Source organism: Lissotriton helveticus, chromosome 4_2 (genome assembly GCF_964261635.1).
Source record: "Lissotriton helveticus chromosome 4_2, aLisHel1.1, whole genome shotgun sequence".
NCBI lineage: Eukaryota > Metazoa > Chordata > Amphibia > Caudata > Salamandridae > Lissotriton > Lissotriton helveticus.
Window position 1 is genome coordinate 116,514,732 of NC_136064.1, and position 20,183 is coordinate 116,534,914.

Sequence of the window (20,183 nt, forward strand, 5' to 3'; positions counted from 1 at the left end):
TCGATATTAGACTTAAAGTTTTGGGTTTGCCAGCTAGCTCAGAGTTCACTAGAAACATTCTCGAATAGGCAAGGAGGAGTTGAACCTCCCTGGATAGACAAGAAGGGATTTAGTTTCTGACAACCATAGAACATGACAACTTTGCTCTCCCCTAATCAAGAGTGTATCTCTAGAGTCGTGTGAAAACAAAAGACGACTTATTTTACTCAGTCAGTACGTGCATTCTTAGTCTCACCAGATTGTAGAGAAAAGGAAGAGACGGGCGTGTTCAATAAAAGATGTTATTTATTGATCAGTCTCTTTTCTCATACAAGAGAAATGGATCGATATTATCGCAATACTTATGGTTAAGTAAAGTGCATACATTAAAAGCAGAAGTATAAAATAATACTGTAAAAACATTGATATGGTTTCTAAGCCATATGATGGTTTAAAATGGATAAAATAGATACATACACATATACATTTGACTAATCGTACTCAACTGGTGTTTCTAACTACGCCTACCCCAAATGTACCTGACCTAAGCCTAATACGTGGGCGGGAATAAAAAGTAGCAGTTAAGTTTGTTTTGCCAAGTGACTGACTCAAGAATTCTCTGCAAGGGGTTATTCAGTTCTGTACCTGGAATCTAGGATTAATGAGGGATGGTATCTCTCGTCTCTGGTCTCGGTATTCCAGGCTGCCTGCGAGGGCTACCCGGAAGCGCCGGAGCAGGATTTCTCGGCAGGAGAAAGCAGCGTCTCGTTCTCAGCGCGTCAGGAAGGCGGGGCTGCGCCAGCGGGGTCTGCTCTGCTCTGGGCTTCGGCAAGTCTGGCTGCTCCGATCTCGTCACCACCGCGTGTGTTTGCATAGGGCAATATCGGTAATATTTATACCTTTAAGGTGCCGAGATTGACGTAAGGATGGACATAGATACGTCAATAAGGATGTCATACGACCTGGTCGTTAGCACATTCTTTTGCTGAAGTTCTCGGTGAAATCAAAACAATGGCCGCAGGGTTTTTCCCAGTTTGTCATAGGTTTGATTTGTTTTGAGAACTCCGTATGCCTTATCAGGGGTCTGGAGGAATATCGCTTGTCTAATTAGATGGCAAGCGTTATGACCTAATCAGATAACACGTTCCTGTGCCGTAGTGTGGCTTAATCAGATAACGGTTTCTGCATCATGGGGGTTTTCTGCATCATGGGATGGCTGCTAGTTAACTTGTTAACCAGAATAGGGTCAGGAATAGGGGGATCGATACAGAACCTATAGGAATACATCACAATAATGCTTTGGAATACTGTGTTTCCATTGTCCAGTACATTACAAAAATAAATTTTTTTATGGGAAAGAGGTGGGTTTCTGCTACATTGTGCATGATTTTCTCTGATGAGAGCAGCTTTGAGAAATATTCTATTTCTTTCTTGTTGCTTACAAAATTCTAATTTCCTGACCTACCACAGTAAGATACAGTAACCTCCTCTTTTCAGAAATATGTAGAAAGAAAGGGTGAGTGCCTGCTCAGCCTGGTCTAATGGAAGTATATTCTCAGAGATGAAATAGAGATGATAGGGTTACTGACTCATCTATTCTGTAAATTGAAGTAATCAAGTTAGTCCTCTGGGTCATGGCTAGAGTTGTGAGAATGAGGATCCACATCGTTGGCATTAGAATTAAAAACAAAACAGTTAGTAGATCACAACAAGAAAGTCATAACCAGGTGGTAAGATGACATTGCTGTTTACTGACTGGTTTTGTGAATCAACTACTCACTAATACTACAACTACCCTCATGTATGCATCAACTACTCTCTACCACTACAACTACTTATATATATGCATCAACTACTTACTACTACTGCAACTACTCACATGTATGCATCAACTACTCATTACTTCAACTATTCACATTTATGTATCAACTACTCGCTATTGCTACTCAACATTGTATGCTCGGCTTGATGGAAAAAGGTTTTGCCAACATTTGACTGTAATTTTATGAAAGGGCGTAAGACATCCTGTAAAACTGGAATAGAAGGAATTATGATGTTCGTCCGATCTCACTTTTACACCAGTGTCCTTCTGACAGTTTTCTCTTTTTTTATTTGAAGTCTAAGTTTCTCTTTCTTTACATGCTTTTAAATGGAAAATATATTTATGATCTACTACATCGTATAAACTTTCTGCTACACGAAGATAAATGTAATTTTCCTGGATGACATAACCAGCCCCCTTGATGGCATCCTTCAGAAAATCGTCATCTAGGCAGAGAACAGGAAACTTGAAGTCACCGCACGTGTAAAACGTTGCTTCCAGCAGTGCACTCATAATCAGAGTTCCTCCGGGCTTTAACAGGGAGGAGACATTTTTCAGAGCTTCACAGTAGGTTTTCTTGTCTGTGACAAAGTGCTCCAAACAGTGCGCCAAGACCAAACAGTCAGCCTGGGGGTGGATGATGGGAGACAGAGGGTTACTGCTCATGACATCATGTTTTAGAAGTTGTTGGACTTTTCGTTTTAACATGTGCTCCTTCTCAACCCATGTGTCACTGAAAGCAAAGAGATACAACCTGATTAACACACTTTTATTTGTTGACTAACACATGTTTTGTGATGTGAAGATGATGATTTTCAAGCCAGTTGTATAAAAATGTATAGATGGTTTCAAGATGGCTGGCCCCTCAGGCACTGCTCGCCACTTTATATCACACACTTCTCTGCAGCAATCTCTTGTGTATAAACCATAAGGCTATACAAATATCATTACATTTCTACCATAAACATTCTTACATCTGTTTTGCTTTCTGAAAATAGTTGTAGGAAGACAAGAAAGACCATTGTGTATATTTAGGAATAGGCATTCTCAGAGATTGCAAAACCTTGGCAATGTTAATACAATGAATGTTTTGTGAAATGTCGTCATTTGCTAATATATTTGCAATTAGTGATTCTGTCCTCAATATCATACATTAAGTGGGAGCTCTCTTCCCCCTTACCATCTATCAACACTTCATGTGACACCTACTCAACTGTGCTCCTCACAAACTCCCATGAAAGCTTGGTCTGACATTCTTCAAGGCAGCCATCCTGCAAGCCTAGGCCCAGGTCACAGTAGATTGGTCAGACCACCATTTAATTTCTTTCACCTTCCTCCTCTAAAAAATGGTAACAACCAAAACAAGCAACATTATGGGTCAGAGTCATCCTTATCCTTTGTTCTCCTGCCTCTTCCAACCACAGCATGACACCAGCGAGCATGAGATAAACATCCACATGGCCAATACAAGAAACAATTCAAGAGATCATAAAAGAATTGACACCCTCTAAACTAAAGAGACAACACAGTACTCAAGCGATCTGAACAAAATAATTCAAATCCCTTTATAGGTTAAACTTCAAGCATTATAGAGTATGACTGAAAAATAACAAAACATATTTGAAAGCAAGGCTGCATTAAATATAAGGGAAAATGACTGTGTTAAAAATATCCTAAAAAAAGTAATTGCAAGTTATCAACTGTGTCAGAAAAAATCAATCAACAGCTCTGAAAATGTGTTCAGGTGTTTAACTAGTCATAATATCATGCAATTCTGAAATCAGGTGTCACCTGACAATCTTTTAAAGAAATCCCCTATTCTGAATTAATGCATACTGATTTGAAGATGAAACCCTCTTCCCAATCCCGATACCTATAAAAGGTATTAACACATCTATTTTCTTTCTCTTGACCATCCCAAAACATAAATCCCTAGCCCTGGGGAAAGTATCAGACTACTAAAAAATTGGTCGGATCTTACCTCTATAAGAAAAATTCCAAATCAGATGTCAAAGATTGGTACAATTTCATCTCCAGCTCCAACTACCTATTTTTAGATGGTACTTGGACAAAATATTGAGATATAAATTTGAGGCTACAAAAATATCGGAGAAGAATATTGTGATACAAAAATATTGTGATGCCGAAATTTCTTTGTCAAGAATAACATTTTGTTTTGGTTGTGAAGAATACTGTTGTGAATATCATTTTCAATAACATATTTGAAAAAAGCATTGTTTTTTAATTATCTTTACGCGTTTTAGTTCATATATTAAATGTATATTATTATTTGAATAGTTGTTAACAATATTTTTGAATATAGTTTGTAATTGTACGTAATAGATACTCTTTAATTTAATTTCTAACAGTAATTTATTGTGTTGTAGCAGGTATAGGGTAGGAAAATATACAAGTATAATTAATTAACGATTAAATATTAATTAATTATCAAATATGTAATTGATTATTAATTAATTAAATTGTGCCATAATTATATTTTTTAACTCATATATTTTGTGGGCTGCTGGTTTTGTAAGGAAATAGAGTGGGTCAAAGTCAAGTTTATTTGTTTGATTAATTAAAATCTTACAATAATGCTTTTAAAATATCATCAGAGAATAAAAAGTTTAAAAGACCATGTACATAATTATTCTATTATCACATAATTTGTAAAGTTAAAACATGTTTTCTTCAAGTTTTTTACCAATCACAGATAAACATTTTACAAATTGAGAATTCATAAAGATGTTATTCGGGTTTAGGCGTGCCATTAGTGCTTGTCTACATGTCCTTACTCCACCAGCATTAAATAGTCTCTTAGGAATAATTTTCCTTTCAGCTTCTATTGCAGGACAAAGACATAGTAGGTGTATGATATCCTCTTGTCCACATTTACATAGCCTACATATAGTATTGTCCTCACTAATCTTCCATGACGGGAGATGACACAAACCTGGCCAAAGTCCAAAACTTGCTTTTATGAAAATTTGCTTAGTTTGCTGTGACCATAATGTTTCAAGGTATTCTTGGACTTGCTTTTTTTAAAAATCCATTTATAATTGGTCATGCGTGTCTTCTTTTTACAAGTACCTCTTTGTCTTTTATCAGCGAAAGGTGATTAGTGAGTTTATTAATTGTTCTTTTGAAACTTTCCTGGGTAATCGTATTCTCCCATATTGATATTACTCCGAATTCTTCCTTCGCTTCCTTTAAATATGCCCAAGCTTGCAGTTTCCGGTTGTCTTTCACTTCTTGCCATAGTATCCGGGACATTTGATTGTCTAGGTCATTTTTTACACGATTCGATACTTTCAGGATTCGACCTTTTCGTGCGTGTTGCTGGTTATTTATCCCAAACTCCAACCTCACCTGAGCTTGCGAGGCATTATATGGTAGATGGAATAAAATCTAAGTTTTAGCAACTGCATTATTGATTATCTCTGCGTCCTTACCATTTAAAAATTCAGAGCCACATGTCAAGGTTGGTAATATTTTAGCTGATATGATCTTTAATAACGGGCCATAGGACAGTGCTGTTAGTTTTTTTTTTGTATAATCCTGAATGCAGCCACCAAACTATTAGCTTTCCTAGTAATGTATTTTTTTTGTGGGAGAAAATTTCCACTATCATTGAGATACCGGTAATAATCAACCTGCTCTAGTTGAGTTTGTTCCAGCATCCATTTGCATTTATTTTTTTGTCGTCTGTTCTTTGTGACTACCATTATTTTCGTCTTTGATTCATTTATTACCATTTGGTTCTCTTGTGCGTACATTGATATGCGATCAATTAGTCTCTGCAGGCCCACCTTAGTTTGACTTAGAAGTACAACGTCGTCTGCGTACAGCAGATATGATATTTGTTTTCCTGCTAGCTTTGGTGGGTGTGCATTAACTTAATTCAATGCAATGGTAAGGTCGGCTATAAATAGATTAAAAAGTGGTGGAGCAAGGACACAACCTTGCTTTAATCCTCGTGTCGTGGGTATTTTATTAGATAATGTTCGGCCATCACCGATTCTCACCCTGAACCAATTTTCAGAATACAATATTTGTAAAAGTTTTAGTAGTTGGTCCTGAATTCCTTGGTTTTTAAGTTTTTTCCATAGAAGGTACCTGTTTACACGGTTAAATGACGATTTAAAATCGACGAAACAAAAGTAGAGAGGCTGTTTAGCTAAAAGCGCCTTATCCATATGGCCGGGATGCCGCCACCCCCTCCCAACACATATCCCCAAGGATGGGAAGTCGGACAATAGTTGAACTTTTGGAAGACGGGAGGGAGTCACCCTCCCGGCCGTATTTATTAAAATATGAAACAAAATTTAAAACATTAAATAAAAGTTTCATCATTATGCATTATGTACAATTTGTCATTTATTACATTTCGATGCAGTCCTGTACTTTTGGCTAACATCCTGAAAATGCATACACTCTAATTCAAATTGTACATCCTAGCATTAAGGGCCAACGGCAAGGTCTTAACCGGTGTCAGATCCCTATTACCAAACTCCCGCCCTCACTGTGTGAGCGGCGCATGCGCAGAGGGCTCTACCCTCATTGCCAACTGTAACTTCCCTTGTCGTGGTGGGGGCCCCCTTTCTACTCGACGCCATCTTAAGGGTCGTCCGAGTTCCCGTATGAGGTCTCTGTAGGAAGGACAGCGTGGACTCTCCCCCCCAACCCCACACTCTCTATCCGCCGTCGCGGATATCCGGCCCCCGGGAAATTAGTAAGGAGGGGCATATAACCGTCTCCCCCCCTGGGAGGGGCCCATGGCCATCTCCCCCTAGGCGCCCCATCCTTAGTGGGTGCCGCCTCCCCGTGGAAGGGGCCAATGGCCGTCTTCCCCCGGGCACTCCCATCCATTGTGGGTGGCGCCCCACTCTAGGGACCTTTAAATTACTGCTCACCGATCATGACCTTACCGCCCGACAAATAAATACGACAGTTGTTTACCTACTAAAAAGAAAAATTTCACATCATCTTACTGTTATCACTGGACTTCCTGCAAGAAGAAATTTCTCCAATGCAAACCAAATCTTTATTCTCAAAGTTCCTTCATACACTCTACCACGGAAAAAAGGCCTATACTTTCATCACTCAGAAAACCTTTATTTTCCTCCAAACTTTTGCTATCAGGGGCTGGTGGGTGGGTCAAAATTGCTGCTTGTTCCGTCGAGGGCTCACGAGCAACGAGTGGGTGCAGCCTTCCGATCCGAGGAACAAGAGGACGATCTTCTGGATTCCCACTCCTTTATTCTTCTGCGGGAGGGCGTGTACCCGTCCCTGATACGCCTACTGGGCGTGGTCTTCCATCGAGGTGTCTAGGACAACCCCTCTCGGGCGGGGGAAGGCGCGCCCCGGCCACGCCGCTTTGGGCATACCAGCCGGGCAACGCCCACCCCGCCCAAAATGGTTTCCCGGGAGGTTCGGGCACCCATCCATACGTTCGGGGGGACCGAGCGGTCGCCCCTTTCCATATGGCCGGGATGCCGCCACCCCCTCCCAACACATATCCCCAAGGATGGGAAGTCGGACAATAGTTGAACTTTTGGAAGACGGGAGGGAGTCACCCTCCCGGCCGTATTTATTAAAATATGAAACAAAATTTAAAACATTAAATAAAAGTTTCATCATTATGCATTATGTACAATTTGTCATTTATTACATTTCGATGCAGTCCTGTACTTTTGGCTAACATCCTGAAAATGCATACACTCTAATTCAAATTGTACATCCTAGCATTAAGGGCCAACGGCAAGGTCTTAACCGGTGTCAGATCCCTACTACCAAACTCCCGCCCTCACTGTGTGAGCGGCGCATGCGCAGAGGGCTCTACCCTCATTGCCAACTGTAACTTCCCTTGTCGTGGTGGGGGCCCCCTTTCTACTCGACGCCATCTTAAGGGTCGTCCGAGTTCCCGTATGAGGTCTCTGTAGGAAGGACAGCGTGGACTCTCCCCCCCAACCCCACACTCTCTATCCGCTGTCGCGGATATCCGGCCCCCGGGAAATTAGTAAGGAGGGGCATGTAACCGCCTCCCCCCCTGGGAGGGGCCCATGGCCATCTCCCCCTAGGCGCCCCATCCTTAGTGGGTGCCGCCTCCCCGTGGAAGGGGCCAATGGCCGTCTTCCCCCAGGCGCTCCCATCCATTGTGGGTGGCGCCCCACTCTAGGGACCTTTAAATTACTGCTCACCGATCATGACCTTACCGCCACAGACCGGATGGTTGACCGACCATCCGGTCCCCCCCAACTCCTCCTATAGGTCATGCTTCCTCAAACTTCTCAGCCATGCAACCAAGTCTCCTATGAGTAAATCATTCCCCTCCCTGGACAGGTAAACCCCATCGTTCAGATACATCTGGTCACCCCGGATACACCCATGTGGAATAACATGCAACTGTGCAGAACGGAACAATCTACCAATCTTATTATTGACCCGTTTAACTGAATGGTTCAGAGCTGACACCAAAAGGCCCCCCTGCCACCTCCTTCTAGGAATCATGTGGGACCAGGCAATCGTGCAGCCCGGGACTCTTTTAGCCAACCAGCTAACAGCCAACAAGATTCGTTCAAGTAACACTCGTCTACCCAGTGTCACCAAATCGTTGCCTCCCAGGTGTACTATGACTACAGATGGCGGTGACCTATGCCGCCCTAAAAGTCCCTCGACAAATGACTCAAATTTGTCAAAAACGAGCCCTCCTTTCCCATGGAAAGCCACTCTGAACCCGTATTCCCCAGGTACGTGAATCGGGTCACCTTCCTTGAATACGTCACCGGCGCGCCTCACGTATGAGTGGCCCACGACCCATACCATCCTCTTTCCAGTCGGTGATCTCTGACCGCTGGTCTCTTGATGCAGGGTCGACCTCCAATTCCGCCCTGCATGGCAGGCCCGCGAAACTGCAAAGTAAACAAAAGACAGAAAACGTGAGTGCATGTCAATTGATCACTTACAACATGTGCAAACGCACATACCTCTTGAAGCAATTCGAGGACCAACGGCCCAATTGTTTCACTTCCTCAGCACTCTGACCCCTGGCTGTAGCCTCGGTAGCAGCCCCTATCCTAAAGGAGTGGGTCCCAAATTCGCACGGGTCCATGCCCGCGTCAGCGATTGCCAGTGCCAGCACCCTCTGAAACTGAAATCTCGTCAGTGGGGTGCCATCCTTGTGTCGGAGCAAGCTCCCCCCCCAAGTGGCCGCTCTTAGCGCCAAATAGTCTTCCACACATTTCAACGGGCAGACGGGGGACCCACGCTTGCGCTGTACGACCACACTATCTCCCATAGCCCCCTGGTCAGTCTTGGACCTGGCTATCATGATTACCATCGAATCACCCCTTATCTGGATGTGATCCCTGCACAAACCTCCCTCCATATCTCTCTTGTTCTTCGCGACAAGCTCGCTCACCCTCATGGCCCCATGGAATGCCAATGTGAACGCTGCCCGGAACAGAACTGTTTCGTAATGGGAGGAACACGTCTCGTCCAGCTTTGCTAAAAGCAGAGACAGTCTGTCTAAGCCAATCGGGTGCCTCGTATCTTTCTTGCAACCCTCAAGGCGCTGCCAGCCGCGAAGGGCTTTCTTCACCAAAAAAGAACCTGTAGGGTCTTTTATGCTGTGTACCTGGGCCATGAAGGAAATGGCCGCCCTATGCCTACCGGCCGTTGCAACTGATCGGCCCTCCCTGTGTAGTGCTACCAGGTACCCCAGGACGGATTCCTCCTGACCCCAATTCTGACTCCCTGCCGGACCCAAATATGTGCAATAGGAACGAAACGCTCCTTCGTATGCTTTCCTTGTCCTGGGGGCTAGACTCGCTGCCACGAGGTCTTGTAATCCGAGGCACCGATTAACCACATTTCTTCTGGGAATGGAGCTGCCTCTGGGTCTGCTGTGGGCAGATAACCCCTGAATGCCTGCATATGTGAACGAGAGAGTGCATCAGCCGCATGGTTCAGTACACCTGGCACATGTCTTGCCCTGAACAGTACATCCAGTCTCATGCACAGCAGCACAATCTCTTTCAACAACCTCAGGATCAATTTGCAGCGTGCTGCCTGTTGGTTAATGCAATCAACAACCGTCATATTGTCGGACCAAAACACCACTGAGCGGCCCCTGAAGTCGTCAGCCCATGTCATCAGAGCAACCCAAATTAGGAATAACTCCAGGAACCCAATGTTACCTGTGAGACCGTTGGAGTGCCACCATGTTGGCCATGTTTGCGCTGACCATCGATCACCTAAGATGGCGCCAAAACCCACGCTCCCTGCCGAGTCGGTCCATAGACCTAATTCCTCCGAAGACTCTGGCGGGGAGGTCCAGACGACTCGACTGTTGAAGTCCGCCAGAAATGCCAACCAAATACGCATATCCTGGCGAACCTCTCCAGACAGTCTCGTACGGTGGTGAGCCTCTTTGAGACCCCCCATAGCTTGCGCGATAGAGCGCGAAAACGGGCGGGCCATAGGAATCACCCTCAAGGCAAAATTAAGCTGACCCACTGTTTGTTGTAACTGGTGCAGGGTTACTTTCTCCCCCCCAAGGCATTGCATCAAGGAAGCCTGGAACTTGATCACTTTGTCTACTGGTAGTCGGAAACACCCCTCCACAGAATCAAGCTCAATTCCCAGAAACTCCAGTGAAGTAGATGGTCCGACCGTCTTACCTGGTGCCAATGGGACACCAAATTCATTCATGAGGATGCAGAAATCATACAGCGCCTGTGCGCACATCATATCCCCGGCTGCCCCCAAAAACAAAAAGTCATCCAGATAATGCATAACATGTCTATGCCCTGTAGCCTCAGTAAATGTCCATTCCAAAAAACAGCTAAACATCTCAAAATATGCACATGAAATGGAACAACCCATGGGCATGCATTTATCCATGTAATAACTTCCCTGAAATGCAAAACCTAGCAGGCGCTGATCCTGCGGGTGCACCGGAAGCAACCGGAACACTGATTCGATATCACATTTCGCCATCAGCGCCCCAGGGCCTAGGTGGTTCAACATGGCCACGGCATCGTCGAACGATGCGTATCGTACTGAACAAACTTCTGGGTCAATGGCATCATTTACCGATGAACCCCTAGGAGCAGAAAGGTTATGTATGAGTCTAAACTCCCCCGGATCTTTCTTCGGGACAACCCCTAACGGGGAACAGATGAACTCGGCCACCGGCGGGCAAGAAAAGGGGCCAGCCACTCGCCCCATCCCGACCTCTTTTGCTATTTTCTTTTCTGCCACGCCTGGGTTGTGCCGTATCGATAATTGGTTTCTACAAAAGGAGTTCCCCCGAACCTCCCCCGCCGGGATGTGGAAGCCATGTAAGAATCCCTTCCTCAACACCCCAGCGGATACATGATCAGGATATTTGTTTAACCACGGAATCATAACCATGAGATCAACGGGTGTAGGCAATCGGTCACAAAGGTCCACCTCACTCGTGCTTAGGTCCACCTTTTCCTCCCGTCCCGCCATTTTTTGATCTACATGCACTTTCCGGGTGTGAGGAATTCCCACAGCCGGCACACACATGCTTAAACTTGCATGCCCCCTGTTGTCTGTTACAATTGCCTCGATTGAAGCCCCAACAGACCCCTCCTTTTCCGCCATTCCCGCCAACTCTGGGCTGATAGCCCCCACCTGTGCCTGCTCGAAAGGGCACCCCGGGCTTTTGGCGGACCACTACGGACCCGCTCCCGCCTGGCGAGGACCTACCTGTCGCCCCTGGCAGGAGTTGCTTGTGCCATGACACCGAGTCCAAACAATCCCAAGACAAGGAAGCATCATATTCTTTTGCTTTGCGGAACTTCATGTCATAGCCTTTCCATTCTTCCCCCTCATACATTGAATAAAAATCCATAATGCGATTCTGATAGCAAACCAACTCAGTCATAACCTCAGGTTTACGTTCCCCCATAACTGCGGTAAATATAGAGAAGGCCTTAACCCAGTTCGTCACTGTCTCTTCCACCCTGAACTCGGCCATCTTGGCGCGCCAGACACTAGGGTGCCACAAATCTTTCTGCGTTTTGGCATACTCCATCTCACGATGGTCCGTTAACAATGAAAACATTTTGACATACTTGTCTCCCCATATTAACTCTTTCGTGGCCAAGGGAATGTGCTGTGCAACCTTTTCCCGCCTTGAGGGTATCGAGCCCTCCCCCACCATCGGCAATGCGAGCTTACCCGGATCGGCTGTTGTTGCCGCCGTCTTCTCTTGACCAGCTGCTGGTACTCCCGGCGCCACCTGTGGGGGAACAAGAGGAACACTCGCCTTCGCACCATCTCTCGATTGCCGCAACTGCTTCATTAACACTCTGGCTTCTTCAGCCGGATCTCCCAGGGTCGCTGTGCCCCCCACCTTTGTTTTGAGCCATGCCGTCAATTGTGCGGCCAATTCTGGGGGTATTGCATCGTCCTCGACAGAGGTGATCACCACCGGGATAGGCTGGCCTACATCAGGGGTCTGAACCGGGTTATCGACCGGTACGAGGGGGGCGATGAGAGGTACCTCTGGAACTGGGACCCCCCCCGAAACCGCCCTCTCTTTTACCCTCTTTCCTCCAACCTTGGGGGCAACTCCCGGCAAGGCCGGGCCTATTACCTTTTTCGTCTGACCTGGGTCTTTCAATGCGGCCAATTGCTTCTTCACCTCCGCCAAACCTCTACCGAGCGATTGGACTTGACCGAGCTTTCGGTCCAGGCACGCCATCCGGGTCGACAATAGGCGTAACATCTTCTCCATCTCGGAACCCTTTCCTGCTTGTTTGCGAGGCATGGTTTCGAGTCCTCCACCTTTGGTCGATCCACGAGGTCCTGAAATCTGTGTCGAAACTGAAAGAGAAAAAACACGATTACCACGTTTCAAAATTGCTGCTTGTTCCGTCGAGGGCTCACGAGCAACGAGTGGGTGCAGCCTTCCGATCCGAGGAACAAGAGGACGATCTTCTGGATTCCCGCTCCTTTATCCTTCTGCGGGAGGGCGTGTACCCGTCCCCGATACGCCTACTGGGCGTGGTCTTCCATCGAGGTGTCTAGGACAACCCCTCTCGGGCGGGGGAAGGCGCGCCCCGGCCACGCCGCTTTGGGCATACCACCCGGGCAACGCCCACCCCGCCCAAAATGGTTTCCCGGGAGGTTCGGGCACCCATCCATACGTTCGGGGGGACCGAGCGGTCGCCCCTTTCCATTAGTGCAGATAAAATTTATATATTTGTGGAAGTTCCTAACCCTTTGATAAACCCAGTTTGGTTTGGGGGTAATATTTGCTTTACCTTAACCCAATCTGATAAACTTGATAGTAAAAGACCCGCAAATAGTTTTGCGTCAGTGTCTTGGAGGGTAATCAAGCGATAGTTCTCTGGTAGTTGCCAATTACCTTTTTTGTAGATAGGAGATGTTAGTGATCCTCTCCAAGATTTTGGTATTTGCCCTGACCGAACAAATTCATTAAAAACCTTTGTCAAATAGGTAGCCCATAAATCTGGATCTTCCTTGTAGAGAGCAAACGGGATTCCATTAGGTACTGGTGCTCCATCTTTTTGTTTCTTTATTAAATTTGTTACTTCACTTTCTGTGAAGGCAGTTTCCAGATCAGTTTCTTGTTCTTTTTCTATCATTATTATCTGGTTGTCTTTCTCAGTGTTAAGTTCTGATACAGGGTCTAAGGTCTTTTTGAGGAATTCCTACCAATCATCTTCAGTTAGGAGGAAGCTACCACCGATTTGTTGGGTCTAAGACCGTTGATAATTTTCCAAATCTCCCTCGAGTTTACTTGATTACAAGTATGAAAGCTTTTTGCCCATAACTCTTGCTGGTTATTATTTTGTTTGTTCCACAATAATTTCCTCAAATTATTGTTGGTACTTTTAAGTTGGATTTGAATTTCCTCTTTATTCGGGATCCTGGTTAACTGCTTCCTCAGTCTATTACGGGTCCGCCTGAGTTTTTTAATCGTGTGTGGGAGATTAATATTAGTATCTCTTTTTTCCTTTTTAATTTGTTGAGTTTTTCTACTGCAAGAAGTAACATCATTTACTAATTTCTGCGTGAAATGTTCCCACTGCTTAATTGCAGACTGCATAATATGTTCTTTGAAGCAATCTTTAATTAATTCTTGTGCCTTTTTTTCATGTCATCTTTATTATCAGTCTTCCGTATGAGTTTCCTATTGTTGATATTACAGGTCCAGCCTTGTGTAGTTAGATAATTTTGATGTTTCGAACATGCTAGTTTTATTTCTACTATTTGTTGGCTATGATCACTATCTTGGACTTTCTTTAAACGATAGGAAACAATTTTATCAAAAATGTTTATAGATATCATTGTATAGTCTATTCTTGATTTTGATTTCTGTGTTTGGAATGATCAACATGAGTGTGTGTCAGTTGAGAACCTGCCATTTAATACTCTTAGTCCCAGTGCTTCCACATCCATCAATCATTTTTTTCCCATTGGATTATGCTTAGTATTTATGTCGAGATCCAGTGTTTGTTCGGGAATTGACCATTGGTGATTTTAGGACTGTATAAAATCATCCCGTGTTAATTGTATTAACAGTTTTATATTAAAGTCACCTGTAACGATAAAGTTAATGGTCATCTATTATTTGTTCCAATAAAAATCCTGTTAGAGCGGCACTTATATTCTTCCTTGATGAGTACTTTCGTGGGATATATATATATTGATTAATATTAGAGTTTTCATGTTTTTTTCCTCACTAGTTACATATTTTAACTTGACTGCTTGAATGTTCGAATTATTCGTGACCAGCTGTTCATGTTAAATTCTCAAATTAATCAAAATAAATGTTGCCAAGCCTCCACATGGATGAACAAATTTACAATATCTAATTGCAGGCTCATAGTATCCTTTGTACCCTTGTAGCATAAATGGGTCTGTCTCCCATGTCTCCTGCAGAAATATGATTTGATAGAGGTTTGACAAAGTATCTATTCGAGCTTTTTTTTTTTTTTACATAATCCGTTTATGTTCCATGAACATATTCCTATCGATAGCTAATCCTCATTCAGTGTTTCTAATTTATATTGCGATCTATCCTGTCACTGTTCATGTAATGCTGTCCTAATCCAATTTTCATTAATTTGTTTTGTTTCTACAAATTTTATTTCCTCCATAGCTTTTTCATCATCCCGATGTGTATTACCCAAGGTTTTTTTTAGTATTGAATACACTGAATTGTTCTTTCTCACTTTAGAGTTTTTTGTAGGGAATTCTTCAATTGTAAATGGAGTCGGATAAGGCTTGGAGGCAGGCTGTGTAATTTTTATCCCCCAGCCTTGAAAAACTTCTTGTTCCTGCAGGATTTGGCCCACTAAGGAAACTGTATTTACGGTTAGGAGTGTTCGCAGTTGGCTGCCTTCCGGGTTTTGTACAAACTCAATAGATTCAATATCTTTTGTTGTCACTTTTTCTAGTGAGGGTATTGATTTCATCAGCTGAAGAATATTACCTTCATTCAAAATATCGTTGTTACCTCATGAGTCGTATAATGGTGTAAGAATTATTTGAGCAGTCTTCTTCAAAGGCAACTAATCTTTCTTTTTGTTATCACAAGTTTGGTGGTCTTTATAAATAATATGCTTATCTTGACCGTCTTTTGTAATAATTAGATCTTCCTTACGACGTTCATAATCTTTATCGTTGATCTCTTTTTTTGATGTTACAGTGTTAGCCACAGATTCATCTATCCGCTGTTCTTTGAAATATGGATTTTATTTTGTTGTGACAGACTCCCGCTTAATCTTAGAGGGTTATTTTGATCTTGTTGAATTGTTCTCTGTAGTCTTTGACCTGAGCGATTTTCATCTCCATTTAATAAAGTCTTGGACTCTACCAAAGTCAAATTATTATTTTCTTCCATCGGGTTACTTAGGATATCACTTAAGTGGCTCCTAATAACACTTCCATTTCCTTTTTGACCACATCTTACTTTTTCATCTTGACCTTGGTCTTTCTTACCCTTAGTTTGCTTTGGGACCAATTGTTGATCCATAGTGTCCGCTAACGTAGTTGTGTTAGTTGTATGTAGTTTGTAGTCCGTCAGGAATTTTCCCGGCTTTGTAAATATATCCTAGTATTTTCCAGAGTCCTCAGTACCCCAATATTTTGTATTTCTGATTCCTTCTGAGTCGGTCCTTCATGTTTCATTTCTATAGGTCTTTCTAAATTAAAATATACTTCTACTGTATTTTCATTCTTTGCCTTATTTCTCGCCTTGCGTATTTTTTTCCTTTGTCTCTTTGTTATCTTGTAAACTTGATGATTTTCCATGTCTGTATTTATCCTTTCATGTGGCTCTTGTTTAGTGTCTGTTACCAATTCAATTTCCACATTCTGATCTATTCCTTTTTCCGTTTGGTTCAATTTGCTCCTTCCACGGGTTCCAATAGCTTTTTTCCCGAATTTCCCATTTCGGTATTATGATCTTCGTGTTTATTACATAGAGAGTAACATATCTCCTCTCTTTTGTTGTCATATTTTTTGTGTACTAAGTCTTTAACATCTTCCAATATGGTGTTTACTACGTCTGGGATACTCGAAAGTTTATTTATGATAGGTTCACAAGTACATACGAGGTAGTTGGAAGCTGCATCTTTTTGGGCTTTGTTAATTAAGTTGTTTAACTCGGCCAGTTTTCGATCTATTCCGGTGACTGCGCTGGCCATTACTCCAAGTATTTAAATTTGGGTATCCATTTTGTTTGACTGGTATGTCAATGACTCTAATGTTAATGTTGATGTTTGATAAAATATATCCCATGTAGATCCTAGATCTTGATTTTCTGTATTTTTTGGATTTTGGTCGAATTGTATATTACTATTAGTAGGATGGTTTTTAATATCAGTTTCATCAGTGAGATGATCTCCTTCCAACTTTTTAGTTTTAGCCAAGTTGTCATAATTACCTGTACAATCTGCTTTAAGCTCACCTTGGTCTCTACTTTCCGCATTTATTCCTTTTGAGTTGGCACAATCTGAATTTACATAATTCACATCCCCGTCTTTTTCCTTGATATTGAAAAATGTTGGAGTGACACAGTCCTGATTTTCATATATTAGTTCACTGTCTTTTTTTCCGGATCTTTTTATTGGTGTGGTTGTCACTACGACCGTATTCATTATTATGTCCATATTAATTGCATTTACTGGTTCCTGCTTTTTCTTTATTTCAACTTTAACTTCTAGTGGTATTGGAATTTCTGCACTTATTGATCCTATAAAGTTTTCAGGTAGTTGTGAATTTTGTATTGACACTTTCATCTCATTTTCATCCATACTAATTCCTTCCATTTGCGTTAGCTTAACTGGGCTATGATCTTTTAGTTCCCTCTTAGATCCATAATTTCGCACAATAAGTCCTTATGTTGCGTATTGCTAATATTATTATATTCCTGGTCCGATTTGAATATTTTTTTTTTTTTTTCCATCAAAAATGTTTCTTGGTTTAATTGGAACCTGTAATCGGTTTTTGGCTATATCTGATTCAATTGACATAAGTGCTCGTGCTGGGTCTACAAAAAAATCGAATTTCTGTGGCATTTTTGTCGATCTTTCGAACATCCCTGCTATTGGCGAGATTAAAGGTTGGTTTGGTCCATTTATCTGTGCTTTTGATTTTTTTTGCACCTTAGGTGCTTGGGATTTTCGTGCCCGTCTCGTCTGGGGGCCTACTGTTCTTTCCTTCCCTGAACGCATTGGAGCTCAGGAGGGAGGGAGTTATCCAGAGGGTGTGTTAGACCTGGCATCATTGGCATGAGTCTCTCCTCCATTTTTTCTGTTTGCCTCCTCTGTTTACGATGTTTTTTGCTGGTATATGCTTTGGGCACTGTGCCACTGCTGATCAGTGCCACAGTGCAAGTGCTCCCTATGTGAAATTGCTGTATTGATTGACTTCCATGTTTGGCTTATTTGGTTTACTATCAGTCCCTAGTAGAGTGCACCAGGAGTGCCAGGGCTTGTAAATACAAATGCTGCTAGTGGGCTTGCAGCACATGTTGTGCCACCCACAAGAGCGGCCTAGTAAAAGTATGTCTGAAGGTCTGCCATTGCCAGACCACGTGCAGTCTGACTGTCACGAGGACTGCGCAAGTACACCTACTTGCCAGTCCCTAAACCTTCCCTTAACTTCATGTTAGTCACCCCTATGGTAGGCCCACGGGCAGGGTGCATTGTAAGCATAAGGTAGGACAAGCCTGACAAGGTTGGCATGTCCTAATAGTGAATTACAGCCATAGTCGTTTTTCACTATTGTAAGGTAACCTGCTCTCCATCAGTTAGAATGGGCTGCCAGGATTATTAATGCTATAATCCTAGCGGGCTCGGAGAGCATGGTGCAATGTCGAGTTTGGTATCCCTGAACTCAGGGTTTAATAACGCATCCGTTTGTGTGGATGGTTTTTGGACTCTGTGTTTGAAAATAGCACTTTTAGAAAGTAGCTATTTTCTTGTCTAACTGTCTACCGGTCTCTGCTGGTTCTGGTGTGCGTGTGACAGGAGCTGGGTGGCTCCAGAGAGTCTGAATGAGTCAGTGTGGGATGAGTGGGGCATTTGCATTGAGAGTAGGGGAGAGTAGCTCTTGATAGCCTGCCCTGCCTGATACAATGTTGGCTCCGCCCCCCTGCCAGGCGACTGATGACTCTGTGCTTGCCTGGGACTTTCCTGGCCCGCCTCCTGCCGGGCAGCTGATGGCCCTGCCCCTGCCAGTGACAATGCTGGCTCCGCTCCTGCTGAGCGGCTGAGGACTCTGCCCTGCCCAGTGAATAGGCCAGGTGCTCTGGCCTGGCAACACCCACAACAAACCCAGGATGGGGGGAAATTCCCCTGCATGGACAAAGGGATCAAAGCCAAAAAGGGGTATAAGAGAAGGACCCCTGAACCAAGAATTTAGATCACTTCTGACAAGGAAACCTGAACCAAGGACAAGAAGCCTGCTGATCTAAGGACTGCCTACCCCTTCTGCCAGAGTGCTGTTTGTTGGGGGAATCCTGCATTGCTTCTTTATTTTTGCCAAGGAACCAGGAGAGAGGAACTTTGTGTGTACTCTCACTCTTTGCTGAGAAAATCTCCAAGGGCTGGAAGAGTGCCAGTCTCCTGTTGAAGTCACAGGGCTAAAGGACTTCATCTGCTTAAAGTGCTATTTGCTGGGATTTGTGAATCCAGCACCTCTGAAAGAATCCAGCAATCTCGACGCCGACGGACGCCGCCGAATCCAGCTCGACATCGTGAGTAACGGCTCCAGTGTCCCGCTTCCTCGACGCCGGCCGCCGGGCCCGATCGACGCCAGCAGCAACGCCAGTGAGTAGTGAGTTCGGCTCCAGCTCCAAGTGACCCCGTGTCTGCACCGCCGCTGATCGCATCGACTTCGAGCCCTCTCGACGCCGTGAGCGCTGCTCACTCTTGCAACATCGACATCGACGACGTCGTATCCTGCTTCATCCCGTGAGCGCTGCTCCCGCCTGACTTCGGTCGACGCCGCTGCAGATCGCCCCGACTCCGAGGCCCGATCGACGCCGAAGACGCGACGCCGGACATCTCGACGCCGCTGATCATCGAGTGCTTCACTTTTCCAAGGTACTGTGTTGTTGGGGTCTGTGCGACTCCGGGCTCGACGTAGCGCTCCTCGCGGTCGACGCCGAACCTTTGGATTAACTTTGCTTCGACGTCGTGTGACTCCCGTGTGGGTTACATTGTTGCCAAGAACTGTGTTTTAGAGAAGAAGAGTTGCTTTTGATACTAAAGACTTTTGTGCTAAGAAGAAACCGTGCTTGAACTATTATTTTTCCTTCCAAGAGTATTTATTGAGACTGTGGTATATTTTTGTCGTTATTTGGTCTTGTGCTAAGCCTTATATAAAAATACTTATTTTTATAATACTACTGTGTCGTGTCCATTTGTAGTGTATTCACTTTATTACTGTATGTGGTCATAAATGCTTAACGCACTGCCTCTGAGATAAGCCTGTCTGCTTTGCCAAGCTACCAAGGGGGTGAGCAGGGGTTATCTAAGTGTGTGATCTCCTTGCCCTGACTAGAAAAGGTGTGTCCCTATTTGTCAGAAGTGTATACCTCTGCCAACTAGAGACAGCCACTTCTAACATTGGTGGGTCAGCGGTGGGATTTTGAACTTTGCATTTATGACCCATGTACAGTGATTAGTGTGCGCTACATAGTGAAAGCAGACCATAGCGCAGCCACAATCTGTTTTGGTTGGATATTCTATTTTTGTTCTCCGCTTTTCCTGAAGCTTGATTTTTTGAACACTGCCAGTTTTAACCATGAGTGATACCGGAGTCACTCCCCTTGTTGTTGTTGAGGAGGAATTTGATAGGAGTAAGA

General features: G+C 43.9%; 1 protein-coding gene across 1 annotated transcript in view; it reads right to left on the reverse strand.

Annotated features, from left to right (window-relative positions):
- Nucleotides 1-1,176: 1,176 nt before the first annotated feature.
- The window catches only part of LOC144752068 (nicotinamide N-methyltransferase-like), an 85,344-nt gene continuing 66,337 nt past the window's right edge, over nucleotides 1,177-20,183 (reverse strand). The window contains exon 3 of the mRNA XM_078640019.1: nucleotides 1,177-2,534. Within this exon, the coding sequence (XP_078496145.1) occupies nucleotides 2,099-2,534 (436 nt within the window). The 3' untranslated portion in view covers nucleotides 1,177-2,098. The remainder of the gene's footprint in view (nucleotides 2,535-20,183) is intronic.